Genomic DNA, 27,233 nt, shown 5'->3' with positions numbered 1-27,233 from the left:
AATTTTCTTTTTTCAGGCACAAGGAGCCCTAAACAATTGCGTCCTGGGTAACACAACGATATTTGCCGAGTCGCCCGCAGAGAGCGAGGTGCACACTATTCTGCAGCAACTCGGCCACGGCGGACAACAACAGGCCGGTGGTTCCGGCGGAGCCGGTTGGGGCCTTAGACCAACTAACAAAGCTGGCCCGCCGCCCGACACATGGGGAGGCAGTTCTAGTCAGCTCTGGGGCGCCCCGCCCACCAGCAATTCCCTGTGGAGCAATGCCGGGATAGACAACAGTGACCAGCAACGAGCAACTCCCAGTTCTCTCAACTCGTATTTACCCGGAGATCTTCTGGGAGGTGAGTCGATGTAGAGAACGAGAGTCTATCCGCCCAAAATCTTGTCAAATAAGTGAACAAATTCACTTGCTTATGACGCAAGTCCAAAGATGCAGCTCGGCTGACGCAAATTTCGTGATTGAATGCGTATTACTTTCCCTTCCGATCCCCCTTATTTCTCTTAGATCACATTTTGTATATTCAAGTATTATATTCACGTTATCGATCGGTGTTTTTGGTTAGAGTGGATACAAGATATATCTGCTTATGTATACTCTGTCGATGATAAGAAAGAGCGAATGTATGAGAAGAAGAGGGAAAGGAAGGGAGAATTTTGAGAGTGATAGAAAGAGAGTGAGAGAGGGGGGGGGGGAGTGTATGTATGTGCGCCCATGCGTGCGCGCGCGTGTGTGCATGTGCGCAAAAGAGAACGAAAGGAAATGAGACGGACGAGGTCTTCACGAAACGTCAATTATATTGCTAGGAAATGCAATTACTATAACGAGTTACTTAACAAAGAAATTACTACCCTCGTATCCGCCTTGAATAGAAAATACGCGTAAGCGAAATAATCACAGTGGTATACAACCAAATTGTGCGATAGATATCTAATTTTACATGACAAATCACACTCACACACATATACATTCATCAAAAACACTTAATGAAAACGAAGATACTTGCAAGTACGAATGCGGTCGCGTCATTACTCCAAGGAGATAGGAATATCTCCAAAAGATTTATGGATTACAGAAGATCAAGTTAGGTCAAATTATACCAATCGCAACGGTCTTTTCATCAATCTCTTGGTGCGTGTACTGCGTGCGATCTGTCACGATATGTAACGACAAAATGGCGTTCTCATCGTTCTAAGCCAATCTAATAAGCATGTATCAAGATAAAACGTAGTCGAGAGGGGAGAAGAGAAAAAAAAACTCCGCGCTCTTTGTGCTGTTTTATTGGGAAGGAAGGGCGCTTTTCTCAATGAAGATTTATCGTCGAGGGTCTCTGATCAGGTCAAAGAGTGTTCCATTTTTTGCTGGACAGTTCCGAAGACTGCAGCGCGTATCAAATGTAGACTGTATCAATCTAATCAAAAGAAAAAAAAAACCTTAAAAAACAAGCATTGACGTCGCTGCCTGGTGTTCTGTCCCGACTTCCAATCCTCACTGCGCTCCGGACCCCCCACGAATGTGGAAGAAACGAGAGGAATGCAGGGATATCAGATCAACTGGGCAACGACGCAACGATACCAAATGTTATCGCAATAACGTAAATTTTATTCTATATTAAATCTAGATGCCACCTGTCGTGCCAATGTCCAGTGTGTCTCTTTACCATTTATTAACGTAGAGTTTAAATGAAAAAAAAAGAAGAAGATAAACAGGAGATAAGGAGAAATGGAAAAAAAACGAGATGAAGCGATTAGAGCACGAAGCGTTGAGAAAGACCGAGGAAAATGCTGATACAAACGGCTAATAAAGCGGCTGAAAATATGCAGTATACATGAAAAATAAACATGAAGACGAGTAATGGACACTACATACCAATTATTGCGTATGTAGTATATCACGCTTCTCTTGTTAGTGATGATACTTCGAACTCATAGTAATCACAATGGTCCGCGTAAGATCGCAACGTGAGTAAATGGCGATGTTACGAATGGATGGCATTTATTACGGGCGCATATACTGTCGAGCGGAGAGCTCACAGTCTCTAGGATGAATTTAAATTAGTTTTTCTCTTCAACGTCAAAGGTACCTGAATGGACTGATAACCAAACGACGAACAAGCGAACTGTTATTTACTCATGCACAACAGTTTCTTTCTTTTTTCTTTGTCTTTCCGTTTCTCCGCGTGTCGGCGTGGAAACGTTTCGCGATCAATCAGTGGGCATAAAATCGCGAAAGATGTGAAAGAGACGGCTTTTTTTCCTTCGTCAATTGAGACATAGAAAGAGAACAAAATATATATATACATATATATATATATATATATAAATAGAAGGAAGAAAAGAAACACAATCACAAGACGCGAGCCGCGCGCGATAAAAGTGTGAACAATTACATATACACACATACTGAATACACACGTTTGTCACGCATGACTGAACCTGCATGCTTGCAAATGTCAACACGCCAAGCTAAGGAAACGTATACGGTAGCATTGGTCGACAATGATTATCGCCGCTTCCACGCGATCGGTCGATTCTCGCGGATGCCGGACCGTTATACTTTGGCATACCAGTAAATAAAAAAAAAAAAATAAAAAAAACATTGGAAATTTTTATATCTTGCCTTCCAAGAGAGAGAAAGGAGAGAGAAAGATTGCTTTGTAGAAGACATCATCAAAAAGAGCCACGTTTCTCACGTGCTATATGACGAAAGTATCGGTGCATCGGTTCGTGATGTATCCGCGATGCGAATCCGCGCGGTTCCGCCGGTCATGTTGCCTCGACTCTGTCGGCCAGTGTTGTTACGTAATGCTTAATTTTAATATTTTCGTAAGAATGCATAATTTAAGGAGTATTCATAATTACTGTCTAACGTAGATAGAATTCAAGAGGAAGCGGAAAAGAACACGACGGTACGATTATGACGACTATATGAGCTCCTCAGTTGCAAAGTGAAAGAAAAAAAAAGAAAAGAAAAGAAAAAAAAATGATGAAGTAGTGAAAGAATCGTTCTGTACATAATTATATCGTATTCCTAAAGAAAGAACTGCCACGCAAATCGAGGAAATAAATTCCTTAACGTTTTAAAATAACAAGATAAACACAGAAAAAATTAAAACGATAATACTTAAGATGGTAATATTTAAAAATATGTGATGAAAGTAATATATGTATGCGATTGCTTAAACTTACTGATAGATTGCATCTATTATATTTATCTATCGATTTTGTCTAACTGATCCTATTTAGTATTTAAGTTGTCTAAAATAAAGTTTTAATTAAAGTTACGTATTTTTAATTCAAAATAAATTTTTTATTGTCTTTCAGATCAGAATTATACGACAAATCTCTAAGCGAAGAATTTATATTGACAGAATTAAAAAAAAAAAAAAAATTCGAATTGTGAGTTGCATTTCTTGAATTGCGCGACAGCCTGTTTTCAGGAGTACGATATATATATATGCATAAATATATCTCATACATTATTATATTGTACACATACACAAACAGCATACCTGTACATACATATATGTATGTAATATGTATATGTATGGTATCCTGACATTTTACTTAACAAAGTGTAGCAAAGTGTAAAAGAGAGAGTGAGAGTACGACAAAGAACTGTGCTAAGATGTAAGGACAATTATAATATAAACTTACATATATGATGCACTCTTACGATAACTATAAACTATGAATTTATATATACATATATATATACATATATACATATATATATATATATATATATATATATATGAATGTGAATTATCATACTAATAACGAGACAACAATATAATAATTCGTCGGTGGTAATCTCTGACGAAATTTGCTAAGTAATATGCTAGAACTAAAAATTTGATTAATAATTACTTTAAAAGATAGGTTAAATGATAGATTAAAAGATAAGCTATTTAAAAGGGTTGACAAAACTACAATGGCGTTCTAACGTTTCTGAAATATAGATCTTAAGATAATAGAATATAAGTGTCTGAAGACTTAAATGTGTATTCATGAGCGTTAAGGCAGAGAGACTGTGAGAAAGAAAGATAGAGACAGGGAAGGATGAGGAGAATAAATGAGGCAGAATGTGCACGTGAGAGATAATATCAATGAGGAAACAGGGGGAGAAAGACGGGAAGGGAGGATACAAAATAAGAGAAAACAAGGGAGTGGAGGAATGAACGAATATAGTATGAATGTGACAGAGTATAATTGCTCGCTTTCGTAAAATGGAGCGAGATATGAAAGTTGAATGCGCGAGGAATTCGCGTTTGCATTTCTCAGCACGGTCCATGTAGGCATGTCTGTTGATTACAATGGTTTACTTGTTTGCCTCGGCTTTAAGTGCAAGATAGATTGACGCAGCGCTAATTTAGCAGCGGAGGGCGACGAGAAGCAAAGAGATATCGAATAATATTTACTGCGAACGAAAATTGTTGCTTTCGAGAATCAAAGGGGAACTTTTCTCCGAGTTAGCCAAGATAAGATCAGAAAAAAACATTAGAATTGTTTGTTGTGATAACAGTGATTGATATATAGATGGTATTTAGATATTTAGGGTCTTTACGTTACACATATACACGCATACATACGCACACCATATGGTGTGAATAATCCAATACATAGAATACATTTGATTTCAATATTAATACCATTGCTTAATGAATACATTTTAATTACGCGTATATAATAGGTAATAAGTAAATAATAATAATAATAATAGTAATAATAATAATAATAATAATAATAATAATAATAACTATAATAACGGTTAGTAAAAGATCAGATGGAGATTAAGATAATTCAAGAATAAGTGGAATTTAAATGAAATATACTATCGACTCTTTTATATATGTAGAAATATATAAAAGCTCTCGAAAAAGGCTTAAAATGTGTATTTATAAATGTGCGTACGTAAAACTTGTGCGTATATACAGCATATACAATTAACTAAAATACGATTGATCGATCATCGCGATAGTTTTAAAACGAAGCACGCACGCACGCGGCAATTACGCATTGCGTGCAAAGAGTAATGCACATTCTTACACGCTCATATTATTCATACATGCAGATACAGTGCGCGCGTACACTTTCAATGCGATAATAAGATAATAAGGGAATAATATGAGAAGGAGCTTTAAAATTTTTAAACGATAACATTTTTAACAACCGACGTGCAGCCTATCGCTTAAATGTAATCTAGTGCAAGTTAACTTTAGTCCTTCCGACTCGTTGCCTTTCATTATTCGATACATTTCACATGATAACTGTACATATATATGCACAGTCATATATATACACATACACAATCGCGAGATGATAAATAAATAAATTTGATGAAAATGGACTGATTAGCGGATGTAAGATAATAACTAAATTCATTGACACGTATACACGCATGTATACACGCACACATCTTATACGTCTGATACAAAACAATTGTTTTAAAACAGAAAAGTAAAAAAAAAAAACGCGGAAAAAGAAAAAAACATAGGTTTACAGGGACGGAGAAAAAGCGCTTTTAAATTATTTCGATTCTTATAGCGTGAGACTTGCACATGATTTTATTTGTATAATTTGTTTTTTAATTTGTACATATATAGAATATAGAAGAATTTTGAAGACCCTTAAATATTTCAAAAAAGTAAGCATAATCACAGATGAAATTTTGACATTATTAATAATATAATCAATTAATAATATAATCAATTTATAATTTATTGATTAATTTAATCGTCGGAGTTAAAAAATAAAATGAAATAATTGATAACTTGAAAAATCAATTTTGACAAACATGTTCTCTCTCTCTATTGATTTTATACAATTATTTTATATTATTGCTATTATATAAAACAGAATATTTATGCAGTCAATATTTAGGCTAAGTTTTAAGTTGAATAGATATTTTATATAGGCTTACCTTCTTTTCGGAAAGGATCACACACGTTTATGGTAATACACAGGATCGGTCAGGCCGTCTCATATAGGATGTGTCTCCGTACCTGCCAAATGTTCTAGAGGAGTAAGACTTTAAAATTACAGCAGTACTAATTGCGAAAGCCTTCAACACGTTATAAATTGTACTTTGATTTCATGAATAAGTGCATATAAAAACTGTAATAAGTGTAGTAATAACCAATCTTTAGATCTTTTTTTTATAACTCAACAAGAATGATAAAATAGATAATAAGTAGAATATTGGAATAGTTCATATAGGATGTTTGATCTTGGCCGGAAACACTTCACTATATAGCGATAATGATGGTGGAATGGTAGTGCTTTTTAATTAATATCTTGCTCACTGCATTAATATTTCTGATTGATATAAGATTGATATAAGATGAATCTGAAAGATAAACGTGTTAAAAATTAAAACACCATTACCCGACGCGTATCGTATGGAAATATCCTTGACGGAAACCAAACTTATACTTTCGAAGATTGCACTCAATTTCGAGAAAAAAAACTCAAAAGTTTATCCTCTATATAAAAATATATAAAATATTATTATATTTCAATAATTTCAATTGTTTTGAACATAAAAAATTTGCACTTATGTGAATTAACTTATTCCATATCAATTCACAAAATAGTACAAATAATCTTATACGATAGTATTTTACTCCATCATTACATATTACACGCGAATATGCATGCGTGTATAATGTGTATGTATGTGTGTGTGATATGTATATGTGCAATAATTTACCAAGAGATGTTTATGTAAAACACTGCAAACGAATAGCACTGCCGTTACACCGTCATTGCGTCTCACTGATATGTATGTATTTTTATACAAATGATATTTCTTGTTTGCGTGTGCCTTCTTTTTTTGAGCGTTATGTAAGATTGATCATTGTTTTTTTTTTTTTTTTTTTTTTTTTTACGGCATTTGACTCGCAAGAGTGAACATTATCGCTTTATCTCGTGTGATTTTTTTAAGTGGATTGCTGCTGCGAGGGGACTGCAATATCATAACGAAACCATTTACCATATATTAGACGAGTCATATTTCTTTTCGCGACGGCAATCTCGTCATTAAGGTAATTCGCCTATTTTTGATAAAGCCGCGTCTGACAGTCGCGATTCTCTACAGCCGTGATCCTGAAGTACACCATAAAAAAATCTATTTACAATCTTACGTTCTATAAGTATATCATTTGTATTATACCACTTAGCTTATGTAGTATTATAGCGCAATAGGAATTCTCGAGCTCTCCTACAATATTAGTCATCGTACGATAGTACTGGAATATCGTTAACTTATATAAGGCAGATCTATATATCATTTCTCCTAAGCCATAATTGCGATTCAGGCTGATGATAATCTTAGTCTTAATCGCGACCGATTATTTTCTGCGTTTTGAAAACTACGTTGACATTTCTTATATAGCAAGTCGCTTGAAATCTCAATCTTTGAAACTAAATGAAAATCTTGGAAATGAAATTATCTAATTAGATCGCGTTTATAAAATGCGTCAAATTATAGCGACATTCTCGCAAATTTTTGCGAGCATTTCACTCTTCCTCTCTTTTTCTCTCTTTTCTCTTGCTTTCTCTCTCTATCTGATATCACTTGAAATCTTAACTCGCTTAAATCTTACTCGGATCTCTACACGCATAGTTAAACTGCAATTTTGAGCCGACTTAACGACGTTCAGAAATATGCTTTGCAATCATTGTGATGAAAATAAGCCCGATTTATTTTTTCGAGAAGTACGAGATGGATGAGGGACGAATTCGATAAGAGAGATCCACTCATGCCCGATGATATCAATAATGAATAATCATACGCTGTTTAGGAAAGCTATTACGCTTGCAATTAGTCGCAAAGCTTGATTCCGGGTCGCCAGAAAATTATCCTCAAGTTTATATTAATTATACTGACGTGTGCTTCTAATAATTGCATACTACGTCGCGTAAATATAGGACCATATCGATTGTTACTTTAGTCAGTTTGCTCGAGTATATTGAATATATTATTGTTACGTCGCGTTAATACCGCGCATTTTCTATAATAATAGAATTATTAATTTAATATCCATATATATGTATATGTACAGTCGATGCATTTTCTCTACTTGTATATCGGAATCCGTCTTATCTCGATGATGAAAAGAAATGCTACGAAAAAGAGATATTGAAACATCGCCTCCTGAAAAGAAATATCAAACGATTTCGCGTGCGTTATGTAAAATTATATCGACAGTTAACTAATTAATTGACTAGTTAAGTTCGCATTAACGTAAGTTGGCTATTTTCTTATACGTTATTGTTCTATCTGTAATATAATATACATAAAAAAAGCAAATTTAATTAACCAGAAAAAACTCGACATTATTAGATAAATTGACAAACGGTTAACTTAGAAAATAAACGAATCGACACCTCGCGTTGGAAGTTTTGTTAAATATTATTGTGACAAATAATTAATGAAGATGTTTTAAGCAAAGTACTTTTTTAGTCACGTACTTCAGTAAAGTACTTTATATACTTTATTATTCAGAATTATCCGTTTTCTTATTTTGCGGATTGCTTCGATTATTAGACAATAGTATTATGCCTGAGATATATACACGCACACACACAAATACATACGAACCACGCGTGATATTAATCTTGCATCGACGATCGAGCTCTAAAAATTACTCGGGACATTAGATCCAAATTTACCTATAATTGTATTGATACAATGTAAAAACAAATCTCAGTCTTATCAAATCTAGTCTCACTCTGCGTTTTATACTATTTCTGGTTAAAACAGAGCTCTTTTCCCTTCCTTTTAAGTATTATATCGTCGATTATATCAATTCTTATATGTGACTCAATACGTGATGTTATGAATTTTGCGATGTTATTTTCTATGCGAATAAAAGACACATGGTGCTTATTAGAAGGAAGAGAAAAACTATTATCCAAAAAATCTATGTGAAAAAAAGAGACTAAGTATGACGTTCGGACGTGTGTGCGAAGAAAAAAAAATTGCATTAATGGATTGGCTCTTTTAACTAACATTAAAAAAAAATTATAAATCTGGATATTTATTTTGTATGCTAATAACCGTGTGGGAATAATATTTTAGAACCAAGCATTTTCTCGAAATCGGGATTGTAATACTCATTCGAAGCAATTTATTCCAAGAGTGTGTTTGTGTAGTCCCTGATTTGTCTGTTAAATATTTATTAGGCAGTAGTGTATATGGATCGTATATAAATATTAGGACCGAGTTTGTATCGATTTCAAGTGCGAGCTTGTATATAAGAGAATTATATATTTATTATATATTCTTAATAGTTGTAACATGCCAATTTTGATATACAATCGATTTTCTCTATTCCGAACTCATCGATTATTTTTTTTATTCGAAATTTTTTTCTGAACCTAACGATTCTTATTTCAGTGATATTTATATGCAGAGAATAAAAATGTCGTGCGTTTTGTCACTTATTCACTTATACGATCACGTAATCGTGTGACTGAATAATGGGAAACAGTATAGTAAGAGAATTTTGTTTTAGAGAAAAGCAGATTGATTTGGAACAGAGGAAATTTTAAGATAGTTTGGAAAGAAAAAATTGGCTGTATTATGGGTCCACGTAAAATGATTGTATTAAAAATCGGATAAAGTGTTATATCACCCCGCTGCAAAGACTTTGATATTAAGCATTTTAAAACAATGAACTTTAATTAGTCATATAAAGAAAGAAATTAATCTCGTTCAGAATATGTTTGTTATAGTTACTTTAAAAACGCTTATAATACGTTTTATCCATATTATATTTTGCAAATAATAAAATATTTATCGGTTTTTATGTTTATATATGATATCGAGAAATAATTTCTAGCGAAATATTATTAGGCCAAGAGTAGCTTTTATTGATCCTTCAAGAATCAATGGTAGCTAATTAATCTGCGGTTTATTGAAATGATTCAATCTTACGTAATGCGATATTTAATCTCACACATACACTGGCGCACGCAAAAGAGAATATCCATAAGAATCAATTCTTCTCGCACAAAACGAATTTTTATTGCGAAACGTGTATGCCATTATTGTAATTAAAGTTGAGTGTTATAGACTGAATATCCTGCGGATGTATTAAGAGAAGAAAAGTTATAAAAATATAAAATTTCTTGTACAGCGGGATGAGCGTTCATAATTGAAAAATGATAATCAGTTCTCTTGTATCAATATCCAGATACGATCGACATTACAAGTTGTTCAAAAACTACATATCCTACATATCCTTCTGGTCTATAAAAAAAAATAAACGCTTTAGACTAAGTTATTGTTTTCTTTTCTTTTTTTTTATCTTTTCATGCGTGTACACGAAACGGCCGTAATTTTGGTTTACAACTGTCATCTCTGACGAGGGATATTAAGAAAGAAACAGAGAAACGCGAAATCGTTCCCTCGATAAAAATATGAAAATCTATCGCTTAGTATATCATAAGTCTGTCACAAAGAAAATCGCAGAAGTATCCAGTCTATAGAAATTTACAGAATTACAGATCGTCGTTAACCGATGGATCGATTTTTTTCCGATATCTTGGATATATTATTTGGATAATGAAAAAAAATCAGAGAGAGAGAGAGAGAGAGAAAGAGTCACTCCGATTTCTCATTCTCGCAAAAAGAATTACGCGCGTAAAATATTATTCCAGATGCTTCGTACGCGGATGGATATTCGGAGTACGTGTTCTAATAGGATGCTAGTAAAAAATAAAAGGGCAATAAAGAGTAAAATTCGAAGACTTAAATTCGTTGTAATAAATATAATTTAATTGCATATATTGTTCTTATGTCCACGATATAGCTTCACAGTTTTCTAGCTTTATTTATTTTTCTCTCGATAGTTATAACATATGCTAACGTAATAATAATATTTTTAAAGCGGGAGATATATACGCGTGCAAGCTGTCAAATTGAAAAATTCGGTGCTCCATTCTTCGTCCTCGTACACCTCGTTGCATAATCTCCGTGCTGCGTTTTATTCTTGTTGCGATTATCGAGATGAATATCAAAATCCGAAGTGATCGATCTTGATTGAAAAATTAAAGAAAGAAAAAGAGAAAGATTGGTATTCCGTATGTATGTACCTATATACGCACACATCGTATATGCGCACGCCCATTGTCGTCGTAAAGTGTAAAACTCGATATACGAACTCCTTAGCTCTTAAGCCACGAAGTTATTAAGATTAAAAAGGAAGAATTAACATATATATAACCCATACACATACACATACATATACATCTGCAATGTGATATTCTCGTGTCTTGTCCGATAAGACAGACGTTCATTCTAACGAGTATAGTTGGCGTTTGTCCTTTTTTTCGCGTAGTCCTTAAGGTATCTATAATATAGAGATTTAAGGAGAAATTCTACATACGTAAGGGATAATTCGGGAATGTGTACGTGTTTGGTGGAGATATCGCGGATAAATCAACAAAAGAGAAAAATGCAAAAAAAAAAAAGAATAATCGAGTTATAGGGAAAACGACCAAAAATGTGCGAAATCGAAGATGCGCGTACAATAAGATTTCGCGTTTTAGAGTAGACTCTTCGGGGAACTATCGTCGTGAAATCCAAAGGGATGCGTCTTCTATAGACTTTATCTCCGTTCGTTCTTCCCCCTCCCCTCCCTTCCCTTCTCCCCCTTTCTAATCTTTTCATTCGTCGGGCAAAAGTACTACGCTCTCGCGTGGAAGGTTGTAAAAGAAGGGTTCTCGCGCGCGCGCGCGCGCGCGAGTTTCTGTTCCACTCAAATCTGTAAGGATGTAAGTTATAATCGTAAACGTACTTTAGTTATACAAATCTTATTCTAGTTATACATATCCGTGATTCGCGTAAGTTTCACGCTCGTCTGTGTATGCTCTATAGTGTTCATGTTTAATATACCGCGGAATGAAGTATCATCTCGATACGTCTGTAGATATCTAATGGTACGATCGTGGGGATACGATCGCGCTGTCATCATCGATTGCGATGCGTTCGTCGTAAGCGGAAGATAAGGTACGGTTATTGGGACACACGTAAGACACACGCAAGTCAGGATTACTTGCAAATTTTTCATTCATCTTCTGTTCTTGAGACATTATTCGATACGCGCCGAAACGCTTCGTGACGGCCGATGAAATCAATCATTCTACTATATATTCTCGCGTTAATCCCGAGTACGTGCGCGTTTTACGCGAAATAGTGCTATTTTATTCGCGCCCCCTCCTCCCTTTCCCCTCACCCCTCCTTCCCTCGCAAATAAGTACGTTAATTCTAGATTTTACTCTTAATTGCAGCAGCACGCATCTACGGATGTGATGCTGCTTATTTAATTTTTTACGCACTACGCTATGCAATTTTTATTACGTCGTTTTTATTAGAGTTAGCTGCATTCTGCTGTGTTTTGATGTACCTGAAACCGGTGGTAAGGGTTTTATAAAGTATCTCGGTAATCTTTGCGTACAACACAAACGTATATTTCCAGCGATCTATGTATATCCAGCATTCATTAACGGGGATTTCACGCGCCCCATTCGGGGTTTCGCGCATCGACGCGAAATCCCACAATTATCCCTTTGAAACATTATCGCGCCAATGAAACACGTCATAGTCATCGATCATCGGCTAAGATTTTTCCGCTGTAGATTGAGACAGTACTCTTTGCCCGTCCCCTTTACTCTCCTGCCTTTACCTCGTTTCGTTCGTATTAACCGGGGGTGGTGTCTTCAGCCTAATTCCCTCAAAAAGAAAAGATAAAGGAAAAAGAATTTAAACGGCTGTCGCTCCCGGAAACGAGAATAGTCTGCAAAATTACAAGTGTATCACATGCCATCTTAGTCCGTAAGCGTTCATACTTATTTTTCTACTGTGTGTAACCGTATAATATCGCTCTATCGTAGTTCGTAGTGCTTTGTTAGTCGTCATAGTTTTTTGCCATCGCGTATCTGCCGAGTCTGCCTTGATTATCGATATAATTCTCTCCGTTTCTTCGCACTTTAATCCTCGTTGATACAGCGACCTAGATCATCTGGGATTTCCTCTCGCAATTCGTTCTTATACCGAGAACATACCGTCGGTGTGTCATTCTTGAAACGAAAGGAGTGATATTTGTTGCGTGCTAATTAATCTCTCACTCCTGTTCCTTAAAAATCGAAATTAGAATGCGTCGACAGAATTCGCATAGCGTGGCTGGCTCCGATTGATCTTTCTTTTCAAATGACGTTTCGCGCTTTATCGAAGGACTTATCGAACGATATTCGTTTCGAACGAAATATAGGACCGAAAAAATGAAACCAAAATTCAAGCGATACGTATTAAAATGTGACGTGATATTAAATTAAAACTATCAACTGAAAATATATTAAGATCGTGGTAGGTTCTATATAGCGATTAACCAATTCTAACGATAATAATCGGAAAATATTTATGTATTTATTCGGGGGCATCTTATTTTTCGTAAGAATACTCTTTAAGAAAATGTTACTTTTATCTCGCGATTTTAAATTATTCTTAAGATTCCTTCTTTTGAAAGTGCGAGTAATCTCCCTTGACTGAGAACTAACGACCTGTTTCGATATTAAGATATAAGAAAAGACAAAATTTTATCTTTGATTCTCGACGTCTTTGAATTATTTTTAAGACTTCCGTTCGGAGATGCAAATTCTTCGAGTGAATTTCTTGATCGAAATTATGATAAATTCGTATGTGATTTTATTTATTCTGGGTTTTTATTGACAATTTGCACTCAACTTTTATTTTTATAAACAGCTTAGAAAAATGTCTCTGATATCTTGTTTTTACAAATTATGTAAGGAAACAATACATTTTAAAATAATCATACGGTAAAAAACATTCATATCTCTATCGACCTAAGAAACAACATTTACCTTTAAAAGTAACGTTTAATAATTGCCAATTTAAATATGATTGAATTCTAATTAATTTTTATTTCAAGCTCAGTATAAGCGAGGCTTTATCTTCAATGCAATAAGATGTTTGACGATAGTGGAACGATTCAGTGTATGTTATCATTCTACCGTTATCGCCCGTGTTATAACGTATTTCACTTTATTATTATTGATTTTCTTGTTTTTAGATAAGATTTTTAAGTTCGTAGCTTCGCGTGAAGGGAAAATTGATAATGTTCTTACGTGACATTGAATAAAATGTGAAACGATAAGATTGAACGCTTATAAAAGCGATAACACGCTTCGTATTAAAAAACGAGAATTTCCTGTACATACTGAAATACACTTATTGATATATATATATATATATTTCTACTATTTACTTATTTATTCGACTACATCGCGTTGGTGAGATCGACGAATATATACGCGCGACTCTATATTTTATGATATCGATAACAATACTAATCGCATCTCAATTCTAGTTAGTTTATCGCTTATTAATATAATTATTTACTGTCTTCGATAATTATACTTTGTGTTCCGTAATAACAATCTCGATGCAATCTGTAAGTGCCCGTAAACGTTATCAAGGCGGTCTCGTCGTGTATGTATTAAATCGTTAAGATAATCTTGAGAGTTTGTCGATCGAAAACGTCTATCGATCCTCAGTAATAAATATAATAATAACACTAATACTAAATAATATAAGTATTATTATAGTAATAATAATAATGTTAGCAATAATGGCTGTCTAATTTAGCACTTTATGTAATCTAATGGCTGTCTATATGTAATTTAACGTAAACCTCTAACGGTGATTACTTTCCGAAAATTGACACAATCCGCTGCTTCGGAGGCAATATCGCGCGCGACTGATGGAATTTATTAAACGCGAACACGCCAATCGACGCCAATTAATTAAACCGAAGTCTTGCCAATTTGCGCGTCCTGGATCTCGAGGAAAAGAAGGTGAATTACGATCTAATACCGTTATCGACAATAATGGTCCGGAAGTGACGTCCGCGCGTGCTGCACACGCGCACAATTTACATCTCACGAAATACATGTCCTTGGACGAAGTATAACTCTCGTACGATGGTCCGTAATATCGCGCAATAAATTTGTCTATCCGTAATCGATATGCGCTACGATCGTTATCGAATTATCATTGATCGAAGTCAATACCATTTATAATAGTCTTTCTATACGTCAATGGTTGCTCTTGATATTCACGATTTTACTTATTTCTTCCTTCTTTTTTTTTCCATATACTTGACAGAATTTTTGACCATTAATTGCAACGCATTCTTTTTTTTTTTTTTTAAGTTATCGGTGATATTTTTTACACGTATAAATAATGTTTTAATCGTATATATCTCGGGATTATTTCAGATTTAATTCTTTAAATAGCTTAAAAATATAAAATATGATATATTCTAACGTTCTCTCTAAATATTGTTTTGAAAATTGTGTCACGCTAAAACAATGCATTTTTAAAACACGAAAGTCAGAAAAACAACACACACACACACACGCGCAGAAATATATTTTGCACGTGTAGGAGATTCTATAAAATAATTTCCAGCGTATCCCCGTAGAGCATATTTCCGTTTTCTGTGTTCATATCTCGTAATCTCAAAATCTACCGTTAAAGACATTCATTACGGAATTGAAACTATGATCATTATTTTTTATTAACACGCGACACGCTATACTATTACTATCATTGCTAATACTATTGGTATTACACTGTCGCTGCTGTGTTACTAAACTATATCACCATTACTCTTTATTATCCGTACTAATAATATTACTACCGTTATACTATATTGTTATTATTACTATTATACGATTATTATTAAACTATTCTGCTGCTCTTCTATGCCATCATTACTAATTATTGCTAATTATTGCCGCTATACTTACATCGCCGTGATTCGCGCGCGTTTCCGGTATACGCAAGCACTATTTTCACTTTGCTATTACTTGAAATGGCGCTATTTAAGCTCTCGTAATCGTTAAGTACAAAAAAACCAGCTCTAGTTTAGGATAAATTATAGATTAGCGAGAGCTTCTTCATTATTTTTTTTTTCTCACGAGTCGGAACAACGCTTTGCCTACCTCCGAAGCGCTGTATAAAAAGCCACAATTTTGCTTATTTTCTTACGAAACGGGATCAGCCTCCTCAAAATGACGGGTTTTGCCTGTAAGATGCGCTCGACGATTACCACATCCTTACTTTGTCGACGTATTCGATTCAAGAGAGAGCGATCTTGAGTTCATCGATAGAGCACAAATCGCGTACGACGTCGTAATACTTTTACAGAAAGTGAACAAACTATTTTTAGGATAATGCAACCGAGAGGATTCAGCAGGCACGCTCAACGATTAACCTTCTATAACCCTGATATCGGTGTAAACGATACTTGTAACGGAAAAATTAATGATACGATAATGTATTGCTGTAATTAAACTAGAAAACGTAATAAAACTTAATAATATTTATAAATTTATGGTATATATGTATGTAGAGAATTTTCCATACAATATGAAAATATGGTATATAGGGGGAGTTTATCTTTTCCAGAAGTCGTCTGGGTTATAGACGGTTAATTTTTCGATTTTACGAGAATCTCGCAGAAGGCAACACCCGCAGCGCGAAGTGATTATATCTTGAAGGACTTTGCTTGGTTTCGCTCGCGCTCTTCTGGATAACTCCATCTTATACCTCCATCTTCTTGTGCATTAGCTCCGTTTATTTTAGAAAAGTCGTAGAAGACCGTCTCTACCAAGTGCCACACACAATCTGTCTAAGAGGCATCGCAGATTAATGGACGATCGCATGGATGAAAGGGAGGAGAAAATTTGTGTGAACGTGTCTCCGGAATATCGAGACTAATCACGCTCGCGTTCCGATCGCGAATAAAATCGCGGATACATACATACATAGTCATCGATTTTCGCGAGTACCGTTCGCAACTTTTCGCAGGGCTTTCATCTATAGTAATAGCCACTCTCTCGTCGCTGGTCTGTACAATCGCTCGGCGATTCTCTCTGTGTTCTTGCTGGACCTCGAGAGGGATATCGAGCGTCTCTACGCGCGTTCGATCGCGAAGGAGTCGCCCCGATATCGCCCCGATATTGTCACTTTTATATAGAGAGAGGGACAGGAGTCTCTTATTTCCAGTCATCTCTTCTCGTTGTTCCTCGCTGTTAATTAACTGATTAATCTTTAACTGATGCTGCGCGAAGACACTTTTCTCTCCAGTATGCTGATAACGTAAAGAGTATTGGACATGAAATTTCGAAGATCTCACGAAGAAAAATAGATGAAAAATGCATTTTCTCACACAACAACAGCGTGATAAATTTTTGATTAATCGCGCTAAGTAGAGTCTTATAAGTTCATGCCGATTAAGGATTAATTGAGCGTGACGATAAGTTGAATCCGTGACAGTCTTGATTTCTAGTGATTACACGAAACTATTTTAGGCCTTTAGTCCTCATTTCCTTGTGATTCCTACGATAATGTAATGGAACCGATTATAAGCAGCATTGTCTATAACGACATAACGACGACAAATGTGCAATATGCAAGTGACAAGCACGGAGATATAGCGGTGTATTTCTGTATTCTGTACTCTCCTAGGTTTTATCTGCGATTAGATTTAAGCTTTGCTACATTAATTCGCGCAATATAGAAACGAAATTTTTTGCAGAAGTAGATGAAAGAAGAAATGCTAAGTATCGAATGGATGGAAAAATACCTGATTGAATTTTTGTATCTCATATTAAAGTATTATCTTGGCGGGTATGGACGTACCAATGTATTTGTCACACATACGCAATATAAATACTGTCCAATACCGATTGATAGCCACGGGACTGTAAATCGCGTTCTTTTCGACTGTGACCTGAAAGAGTTTGTCGGCTCTCCCCAAGTCGCTCGATATTAATCATTGCTCTTCGAAGGATTAAATCGAGCATCCTTTTTTCAAGACGTAGAAAAATCGCGACGACCGAATTATAAATGGCCGGCGACTTCGTAAGATCGATCGCGAGCGCACTTACGAGGGATCAATAATATAAAAAATCTCAATATCAATTCGCACATATTTTTCGATCGTATTCTAATCTCTAGACGGTGAAGTTCGGGAACGTAATATCGCTCTACCTAGTCGATGCTTCTTCTAAGGAAAATAAAAGAGAAAAAGAGAAAAAAAAAAGTTCTTCTAAAAAGATAAGAGACGCGATGTGTTCGCGTATCTTGAATATCGCGAAAAGCGTCGAGAAACGGGAAAGTGCTTTTGTGATAACGTATATACAATCGATCTTGACTTTACTTTTACCGATTAAGTTTTCGTAATAATCTCATTCGTTTTTTCACGAACATTATCGGCACGATTGACCTAATCTCGATTTATTAAATATAAGAATTATCGTGAATTTCAAGTTTTCTCGTCGATTCGGAGCGAGATTGACATATTAAAACGTGAATAGTTACGAATTATCGAAGTTTTGACTAAAAGACGCCCGATATTGACGATTCATTCTCTGATATCTGGGCAATGATTTCCATGAGCATTTCTATCGTGTATGAAATTGACATCTCGACAGGTGTCGAGCGAAAACTGTATTTGACATGGTTATTATAATGGTATTATAATGGTATTACATATTTAAAAAATGGTATAATAATGGTATTTGACATCTGATTAGATCTCACACGATTCTTTCTTCTTTAGATTTTATTTTCCTCTCGATGATCGTTTACTTAGATTAAAATCTCTGGGATGTTTTTTTAAAAAATCATTATATATATTAGTCACTTTTTTAAATTAAATAAAATTTACAAAAATCGTAAATATTAATCGGTAATACAAATATGTATAAAAAAAAAAAAGGACCCATTACAGACTTGAAAACAGTGTTGCAATTAACACGAATATTTTTTTTCGGGATAACATGACATATTAAAAGTTAAAAGTAGAAAAATATTTGCATGGGTGTTCGTGTACACATACACGGAAAATTTGAATAATGCCCATTCTTACGTGGATTCCGTGGATCCGTACGTGACACCGTGTATGGAAGAGTTATTACGGCGAAAAATTATTTCTCTTGCTCGAAGGAATTTCAAGCTGCTTTTAACTCGAATCCACGGTGTGCTTCGCGTGGATGACGGTGAAAGCTTTCTCGACGAACACGTCGCCCTGAATTTCTCCGATCGACTGAGCCATCTCGAGTGTACAGGGTCAACAAAGGTTAACCATAGAACGCGGAAAATAACGCGACGGAGTCAAACGAGCCACAAAAGCAGCACGATCAAACAGAGTTGCGATTGCAATTTTAGAAAGATAAAAGTCGAATCTTGCTCGGTGTGTAAATGGAGATGAGACTTGCATTTCTATTCATTTTTTTCCACGTTACGCTAATAGTAAAAAATGCCAGTGTATACGGTGCAGAACTGAATATCAATTGAGTAACGCGGTTTTATTTAATCCGGATTTTAATTTAATCGCGTTTCGAGGAGCTTTTACGGTATTCGCGATGAACGATGATGGACGAAGAGCACGAAGGCATATAGTACGTAGGAAGATGCGAGAGTAAAGAAGAAAATGGAAAAAAAAGAAAAGAACAAAAAGAAATTTGCGAAGCTTGATAACTGACAAGCTAACGCATTCAATCCAATGACTTTTTTAAGGCGTAAACGTTATTTAAGTAACGATAAGGCTAACACTTAGGCGCTAAGTTACTAATCTCATAATGGTAAACTAAAGTGGCGAGTATTTTTAATAACAACTGTAATTCTTAAAAAAGAGAGAGACATTTAACGAACATAATCAAACGTCCTTTATGTGTAAGTTATGAATATTTTGCCTTAATATTTTTATCCATATAAGAAGAATACAGAGAGTGAGAGAAAGAGAGAATGTATGAGAAACGAAAGAGTGTAAGAGAACGAGAGAAAGAGAGAAAGAAAAAAAGTCGAAATGGTGCGAGAAGAAAGTCCACATTTACATTTGCTGATCCACGTGATTGCGCATTCACAGAAACAAATTCCTCGAAGATAGTAAAAATTAATTGAAACCTCTTCTCCAAGTTTTCGTTTCATATACTTTTCCCCGTCATCAATCGGGAAAGATACACACGTACATATGCGTGCGCGCGATGAGCTTGCACGCATACGTACTATAATGCAATTGTGAGATTTCGCGCGGCAAAAACTCGTCCCTCACGCGATCTTTCACATAGGATATTAGATCGACGAAGTGGCCTTAAGACCCCGAATATGCCCCGAATGTGCGATTCATCTTCTTCTTCTTCGTGAAACAAATTCCGTTTAGCGTTCTCTATCGTCGAGCGTATCGTAAAGTATCTCGAAGATGCCGATCTTCTTTGTCGTTTTCTAGAAATAGTGTGCCTTTTTTTTTTTCCATACTTCGCCCGAAAAGTGCAATATGCTTTGCATCGTCGTCGAGTTTCGCACTCGTTTACGTACTTTACGAATGCTTTTCGTCAAATAATTCTCGCATAAATTAGAGAGATAATTCATTATACTTTATAATAGATATAGAACACATGTTGACACTATTGACGTCGCGTTTTACAGATAAGTATTATTTCAACCCTTTGCACTCGAGAGGCGTCAGTCGAACGTTGAAACTCCATAACATGGCTTATGCAACAATTGTGAAGATTATATAATGTGATCGAGCGCTTTTCCGCCAAGACGCGAAATATGTCAAAATGACGGACAAAGATTATCAATGCTCAAGGGATATACGCTTTTTTTCGACTAATTCCGACACTCTCTATAAACGAATATTCTCTCGTCACACACACACAAACACACACACACACACACACAAAGTGTGATTGATGGAATGATAATGATTACTAGCCGCTATACGGGAAGTAACGAATCGATTAACGAGTGAGCTCTCGGATACTAGCTCGGCTATATATCATCTCTCTCTTATGACTGAAATTTTACTTTCCCAAGTTAAACCGTATAGTTCGGGTTCGCGCAAATAGACTCGTAAATAACTGCGAAACGACAGTAAGTTTGAGAGGTGTCGTACGTGACGTACGCGTTGACGACTAGCTTTCTCATTTAGAGATTAGGGGGTCTAACAATAAGTATATAGTAGAAGATAGATTTTTCTGTTTCTCATTATGTTTCTCGCTGTCGTATGATCGATGTAGGGTATAAAATGATCAACGTTAATCGCACGCTTGCGCGGCGATGCATCGTCTTTGCATTAGCGTCTTTCGTCGCGCGTCGCGAGAATGTAAAAGGTCTCTATATCCAGGTTAAAAAGAACGAAAAAAAAAAAAAAGGAATGGAGAAAAAGAGAGGATGTCTCTATGAAAGGAGCGTCGGCGTTTATGGACGAACTGAGTCAGTAGGAAGTGACGTAGGCGCACTAGTGTTCTTTCCGCTCTGAAACGAATCTGTGAAACGCCAACATCCCTATGCTCTAGACAAGTACTTTTCAAATGTGACAATGTAACCGTATGATAAATATATAGTTTTATTAGATGTAAGTAAATGAATTTAAATAAAAGTTTATATATTATATATCTATATATATACATATATATATACACGCAGATATATCAATAATATAAAAGTATATTTAATCGGCGATATACTATATGATACATAAATATATATATATATATATATATACACACACACACATTAATAAAGATATGAATATATAGATATATATTATCATTGTCGTCATTATCGTCGTCGTCGTTACCGTCGTCGTCGTCATTATGGGTGTCATTATCATTTTTTTCTTTATCGTTATTATTACTATTATTATTATTACTATTATTATTATTATTATTATTATTATTATATTATTATAATAATATTATTATTATTATTATTATTCATTATTATTATCATCACCATCACCATCACCATCATTATTATTATTACTATTAAGAAACATTATTGTGAGTATATTATGCCAATTATATGAACGCGAGTATTAAGTAAAGCTAGTAAGAAAGCACTCTAAGACATAACACACACGCATTAATGATGGTCTATACATACAAATAACGAAACATACACATGGACACACGTATATGTAATACTGTGTTGTGAGCATTAGATTACTTCTCCGTTTGTAGTTAATTAGATTTTTAAGTTTTGTATGGTTTTTAAATTAGTTCGATGCACACAGGTACTCGTGCAGATAAAAACAGATGAGAAAATAGTAGAGAAAAGTATTCTGTAACGTGTTTTTTGTATCGTGCTACTATATGTGTGAGAAGGAAAGCAAGAGAGAGAGAGAGAGAAAGAGAGAGAGAGAGAGAGTGAGAGAATGAGAACGAGATAGAGAGACAGAGTTGATAAGTCACAGACATGTGTAAGATAATTGATTGAAAACGGAAAAGGAAAACAAAATGCTTCGAAAGAACGGATGCGATCATCGTCATTTTCTTTTTCTTTTTTTTTTTTTTTAAATTTAGAGAGGCTCGATTTTGTTTTATGTCAATTGCAACCAAAAAATCTTTCATGTCAGTGGACTGAGCAATCATTGAATTAATCAAAATAATCATATATTATTGATTGCCATTTAATTAATCATTCAACAATTAATCCGTGTAGCGAGATTATGGGGAGATAATTGATAATTCACGTATGACATTTGACGAGAGGTCTCGAACATATTAGTCATTATCGGCAGGTAAAAATGTATTATTGTGTCTCTTCTCGGTATCATAATTTATATAAAAAAATTCTTTTAATATATATTTTATTACATATTATATATATACATTTAAATTATTATTAGTCGACATGTGTATCGACTCTAAACTCTTTGTATAATTTACGTTATCTATATGTTTTAACCAAGTTTTTTTTTATGTATATGCCCGATATGTTTTCTTTTTATTATATATATATATATATATATATATATGTAGGCTATAGACATTTGAGAGATTTTGTGGCTTGTCTAATTTATATGTGGTGTGTATTAGAATTTTTATTTGCGACAAATTAATTTAAATATTTTATTTGTATATACGTAGTCTGCGCGATGACGGGGCATTCTTCGACATTTTTTTGCTGTTGATTATTATTCCGTTTTGTCCTTCTCGATTGCCATAGAAGCACGCTAACGTGCAGCGATTAATGGACAGTGTGCCAATATATGGTATGTACGCGACGTTAAAATGATTACGTCGGTCAATATAATCGGCGAGTAATTTACGGAAAGATCGAGAACGGAATTTTTGACAAAACGATCGGCATCGAGGCGATCAATCGATCCGTTCAATTTCGTAAAATGCCTCCGCTATAACCGCCTATTCCACGTTTATCCTTTTCTGTTTCTCTTTCTTTGTTCATCTGAGAGAAAAAGGGCACGAAGCCTCTGTACCTAAATATAATTAGCGTACCTAGTGTAACGTATACTAATATATAATAATGGCTATCCATACTTTTATCCATACGGCTATTCATCGGCACCATTATCATTGCTCTTATTATTATTATTATTAATTATTTTGTTATTATTGCTATTATTATTATTATTATTATTATATTGCAAATAAAAAAAAACGAATACAACAAGGAAAAAAAAGATAGTGAATATTTAACCTTCCTTGACCAACCCAAAAAATTATGTACCAGCAGCAATAAGATGGATTATATCTCTCACGATACTTCTAAAATAAACATGATAGATTTATGCAAGAACATAAATCATATTATACATTTTACATCATGTGGACAATATATATATGGAATAATCAAATAACGCAATGAATTAAAAGAAAATGGAATATTTATTTTGTTTTATATTTTTCTTATATTTATCTGCCAAAAAAAAAAAAAAAAAAAAAATGATGAATTTATATTGAGAGATTTGATGAACCTCCAATTAAACGATGAGACAACGATTTTAAAAGATCTTGTATTTTTTGATCATGAAAAATTAAACGTTTCGAAATAGAATCTAAATAAGGAAAAAAATTTTCTCAGGCGTCCCTTCATGCTAGAAATACAGAATAAGAATATCAGAGGTAAGATTAATATTGTAAATATATTATTCTTTCTTGAAATAATGATTAAATTCTACGTTTAATTAACTTTCCAGATTTAGGGCACACGATTCAATATATATTGAAGATATATGTATATATCTTTCATCAAAAAATATACAAAATTATATACGAGATTTACATATTAAATTATTGAAGGCATCGCTTTTTTAAAATATGTTATTTATTATTTAAGATAAAGCGTGATTGTTACGGACTAAATAAGAGAGACATTGGAATTTCAGAATACGAATTTTATATTAGATGATAAATATGAAATATTGTTTTTAGATTTCTTAAAAAAAAAAAAAAAATAATGTTTAAAATATTTTCATAGCTTATTATTTTCATACACACGTACACATACATACACATACATATTATATTACCATCACATTATTATATAAAGTTTATTGTGTATATTGTGTTAAATTATATTAAATTATTTTATAAATTTATATTATCTGTTTTGAATTTTTATGGAGAAAAATAAATATTTTTTTTATTAATATTCCATACACACACACACACACACACACACACACACACACGATGCATTGGTCAGTGATCTAAAGACATTGTTCGGGAGACAAATTGAAACCGTAAAAATCTGCTTGAAAAGTGTAACATACGAAGGAAAATATCTCAGAAAAAAATGAGCCTACTATGAGATCAAAGATAAAACGACATGTATATCCGAATAACGTTGTGACTTCGACGATACGGATTTCTTGGTCCAAAATAAGTGCAATCAATTTTATTTAAGAATAGTATAATAAAAATCTGATTAAATTTTCGTCGGAATAGAGATGAAAGTTTCTTGTGGTATTTACTTATTTTCGGCCAAAGAATCAGAAAAGAGTCTATACGCGATTGTTGTCAAATTTATATCCCCAAATACATATGGATATTAGATAAGATAAGAGATTAGGGACAATTAAGATAACATAAAATTCCTATAAATAGGAACCGTTTTATATGTAGGCGGGAACACATGTATGACGCATACATCTGATGATCAATGATATATCCGAATTCTTGCGAATCTTTATATCAATTTTTACCAGGTTTTCCAAGTTTTTTTTTTTTTTTTTTTTTTATGAAATACATTGAGGTATTTGTAGCATTGAATTATTTCAACTCGAAATAGTTTGACAATATATTCTCCGATTTGAGTTTCCATTAAAATCTATTTGGAAACACTTTAACAAAGATCTTATCGCTCTTGAATCTTAATTCGACAAAGTCGATTGTCGATATCAAGCAACGTCTTATCTAATAATGCGTTATCAAAAGAAAAAAAAAAAAACCGATTACGCGGCTTCACAATGGCGGAACGAATCCCCCCCTCCTTCCTCCCTCCCTTCCACCCACCTGTCTGTGACTCTTTGATATGCGTTACATAGGTATGGTCAATGAATGACCGACGCGTAAGATTGCATACACAGCACATCGCGTGCTGACGCGTTGTCACGGTATCCATGATAACGGAGCTATGAGAATGAAAATATGAAAGTGCAACGTATATAACGAAATTCCGAAACGGGATGAGACGGTATGCGATTCGAGACTTATCTAATAAGTGCATATATCGTACGCACATATACCGACACATGTACAAATGTACGCATTGCATGGTCTTAAGTGTGTCTCTATATTAAATGTCTTCAATGTGTAATTCTTAGGGCGTTAAGAGTAATCGATAAAATTAAGCAGCAGTAATCTCCTACCTCGTATAACGTATTGAAAGGTGGTACGAGATGCTGAAAGGGCGTTGCTCGTGAGACAATGCGTTATCTCGCGCCCAAAACTCGCCATAACGATAAAAAAAAAAAAAAAAACCCTATAAAAAAGGGCTAATTGAGGCCGTCGATTAAATGGAACAATACAACGATTCTTCGATATGATAAAATTGATGTGATTAAAGTTAGTACGAGAAATAATAATTAGATAATTATGCAGTAGCTATATCGGACAAACTGACTATCATCTGGAAATAACTGGTGATTTTATCATTGAGAGAAATCGTTGCATCGTTTCCTTTACCCTTAGTTAAAGAGTACAGCTTTCCGGTGAAGCAAATCGAGAGGAAAGGATGAAAGCGTATGGGGATGAATCGTGTTCTTTGTAGCATGTATGTGATTAACTTGTGCCACTCGTACCGTAAAGGGAGACCTTTATCGAGATACCGATGTCGCAATGACGTTTGTGAAAATTCCAAAATTAGATTAGAAACGCCGAAAGAGCGGAATTAAAAAAAAAAAAAAAAAAAGGAAGAAAGAAGAAGAGAGAAACGATATGGCTGAGCATAGTCAGGGTGAGAAAAAAATTTCGAGAAAATCGAGTGTCTTTTGAATTGAAGAAATTGCTTTTGAAAGTGTTCCGACATACACTAACGGGAGTTATTGGCAGCCTTTGTGCATTGACATAATCCGTATTTATAAATTATCGTATATAAGGAAGAGAGAATTATACATTTTAATTACTTATCGCTCGATGATACTCAATATTATTTGTTAATATTTTCGGTTTCTCCGTATTGTCGTAATCCTGTTCAGCGAATATAATTTTATTAGGATGTAGATAAGTCTCTCCTCACACAGCCTTGTACTTTTAACAATCTTGGAAAGTTCATCGACTAATAAGCATCAAATCGATCCAATTGTTATCTCAGTGCGAAAATTTTATTGTCAAAAAAATTTATCAGTCGATGAGATTGAAACAACATTATTGTAATGTGAAATTTTAAATAGCCTTAAAATAATTATGTATAAGATCGGAGGCTTTTTCCATTGTAGAGATACGATGGTAGGAAAAAACGGAAATTCTTTATATGTAAAAAATAATTTAAAATTAAAAAGAGAAAAATCAGCATGTGAAACAAATCCGTCGAGTTGTCAGGAACGAATGAAGAAAGACGAGCCGTTACGAGTAGTTTCGAGTGTGAAGTCTTCGATTTTCTAAAACGACAATATCTATAATCAATAAATGCCAGCTCGTCACTGTAAGAAGCAAAAAAAGAAGGGTCGCGCAAAATTTTTGCAAGATAATGTAACGTAACGAGGTAACGACGTTGCGCAATAACGTTGGCCGTTTATCTTCCTCTGGAATCGAAAGTAGCGAAAGTGATGTCGCAAGAAACGAGAGTGTCGGATGCTGCATACGATCTTCCCGCCTAAACGGCGATAGCGTCATTTGCCATTCGCTATTCGTTACTAGCACTTTGGTCGAAATCACCGAAT

The 27,233-nt window shown here is 34.4% G+C and overlaps 1 protein-coding gene across 11 annotated transcripts in view; it reads left to right on the top strand.

The window, feature by feature from the left end:
- The window catches only part of Gw (trinucleotide repeat containing adaptor protein gawky), a 28,367-nt gene extending 25,770 nt beyond the window's left edge, over window positions 1–2,597 (top strand). For all 11 annotated transcript variants that reach the window (XM_070293245.1, XM_070293241.1, XM_070293235.1 and 8 more), the window contains one exon: window positions 17–2,597. In XM_070293245.1, coding sequence (XP_070149346.1) covers window positions 17–358 — 342 coding nt within the window. In that variant the 3' untranslated portion in view covers window positions 359–2,597. The remainder of the gene's footprint in view (window positions 1–16) is intronic.
- Window positions 2,598–27,233: the final 24,636 nt, after the last annotated feature.

This window comes from Polyergus mexicanus, unplaced genomic scaffold, assembly GCF_030449975.1.
Source record: "Polyergus mexicanus isolate NDT 795.1 unplaced genomic scaffold, iyPolMexi1.0 SCAF_3, whole genome shotgun sequence".
Classification (NCBI taxonomy): domain Eukaryota; kingdom Metazoa; phylum Arthropoda; class Insecta; order Hymenoptera; family Formicidae; genus Polyergus; species Polyergus mexicanus.
This window is presented reverse-complemented; position numbering and strand designations above follow the sequence as displayed.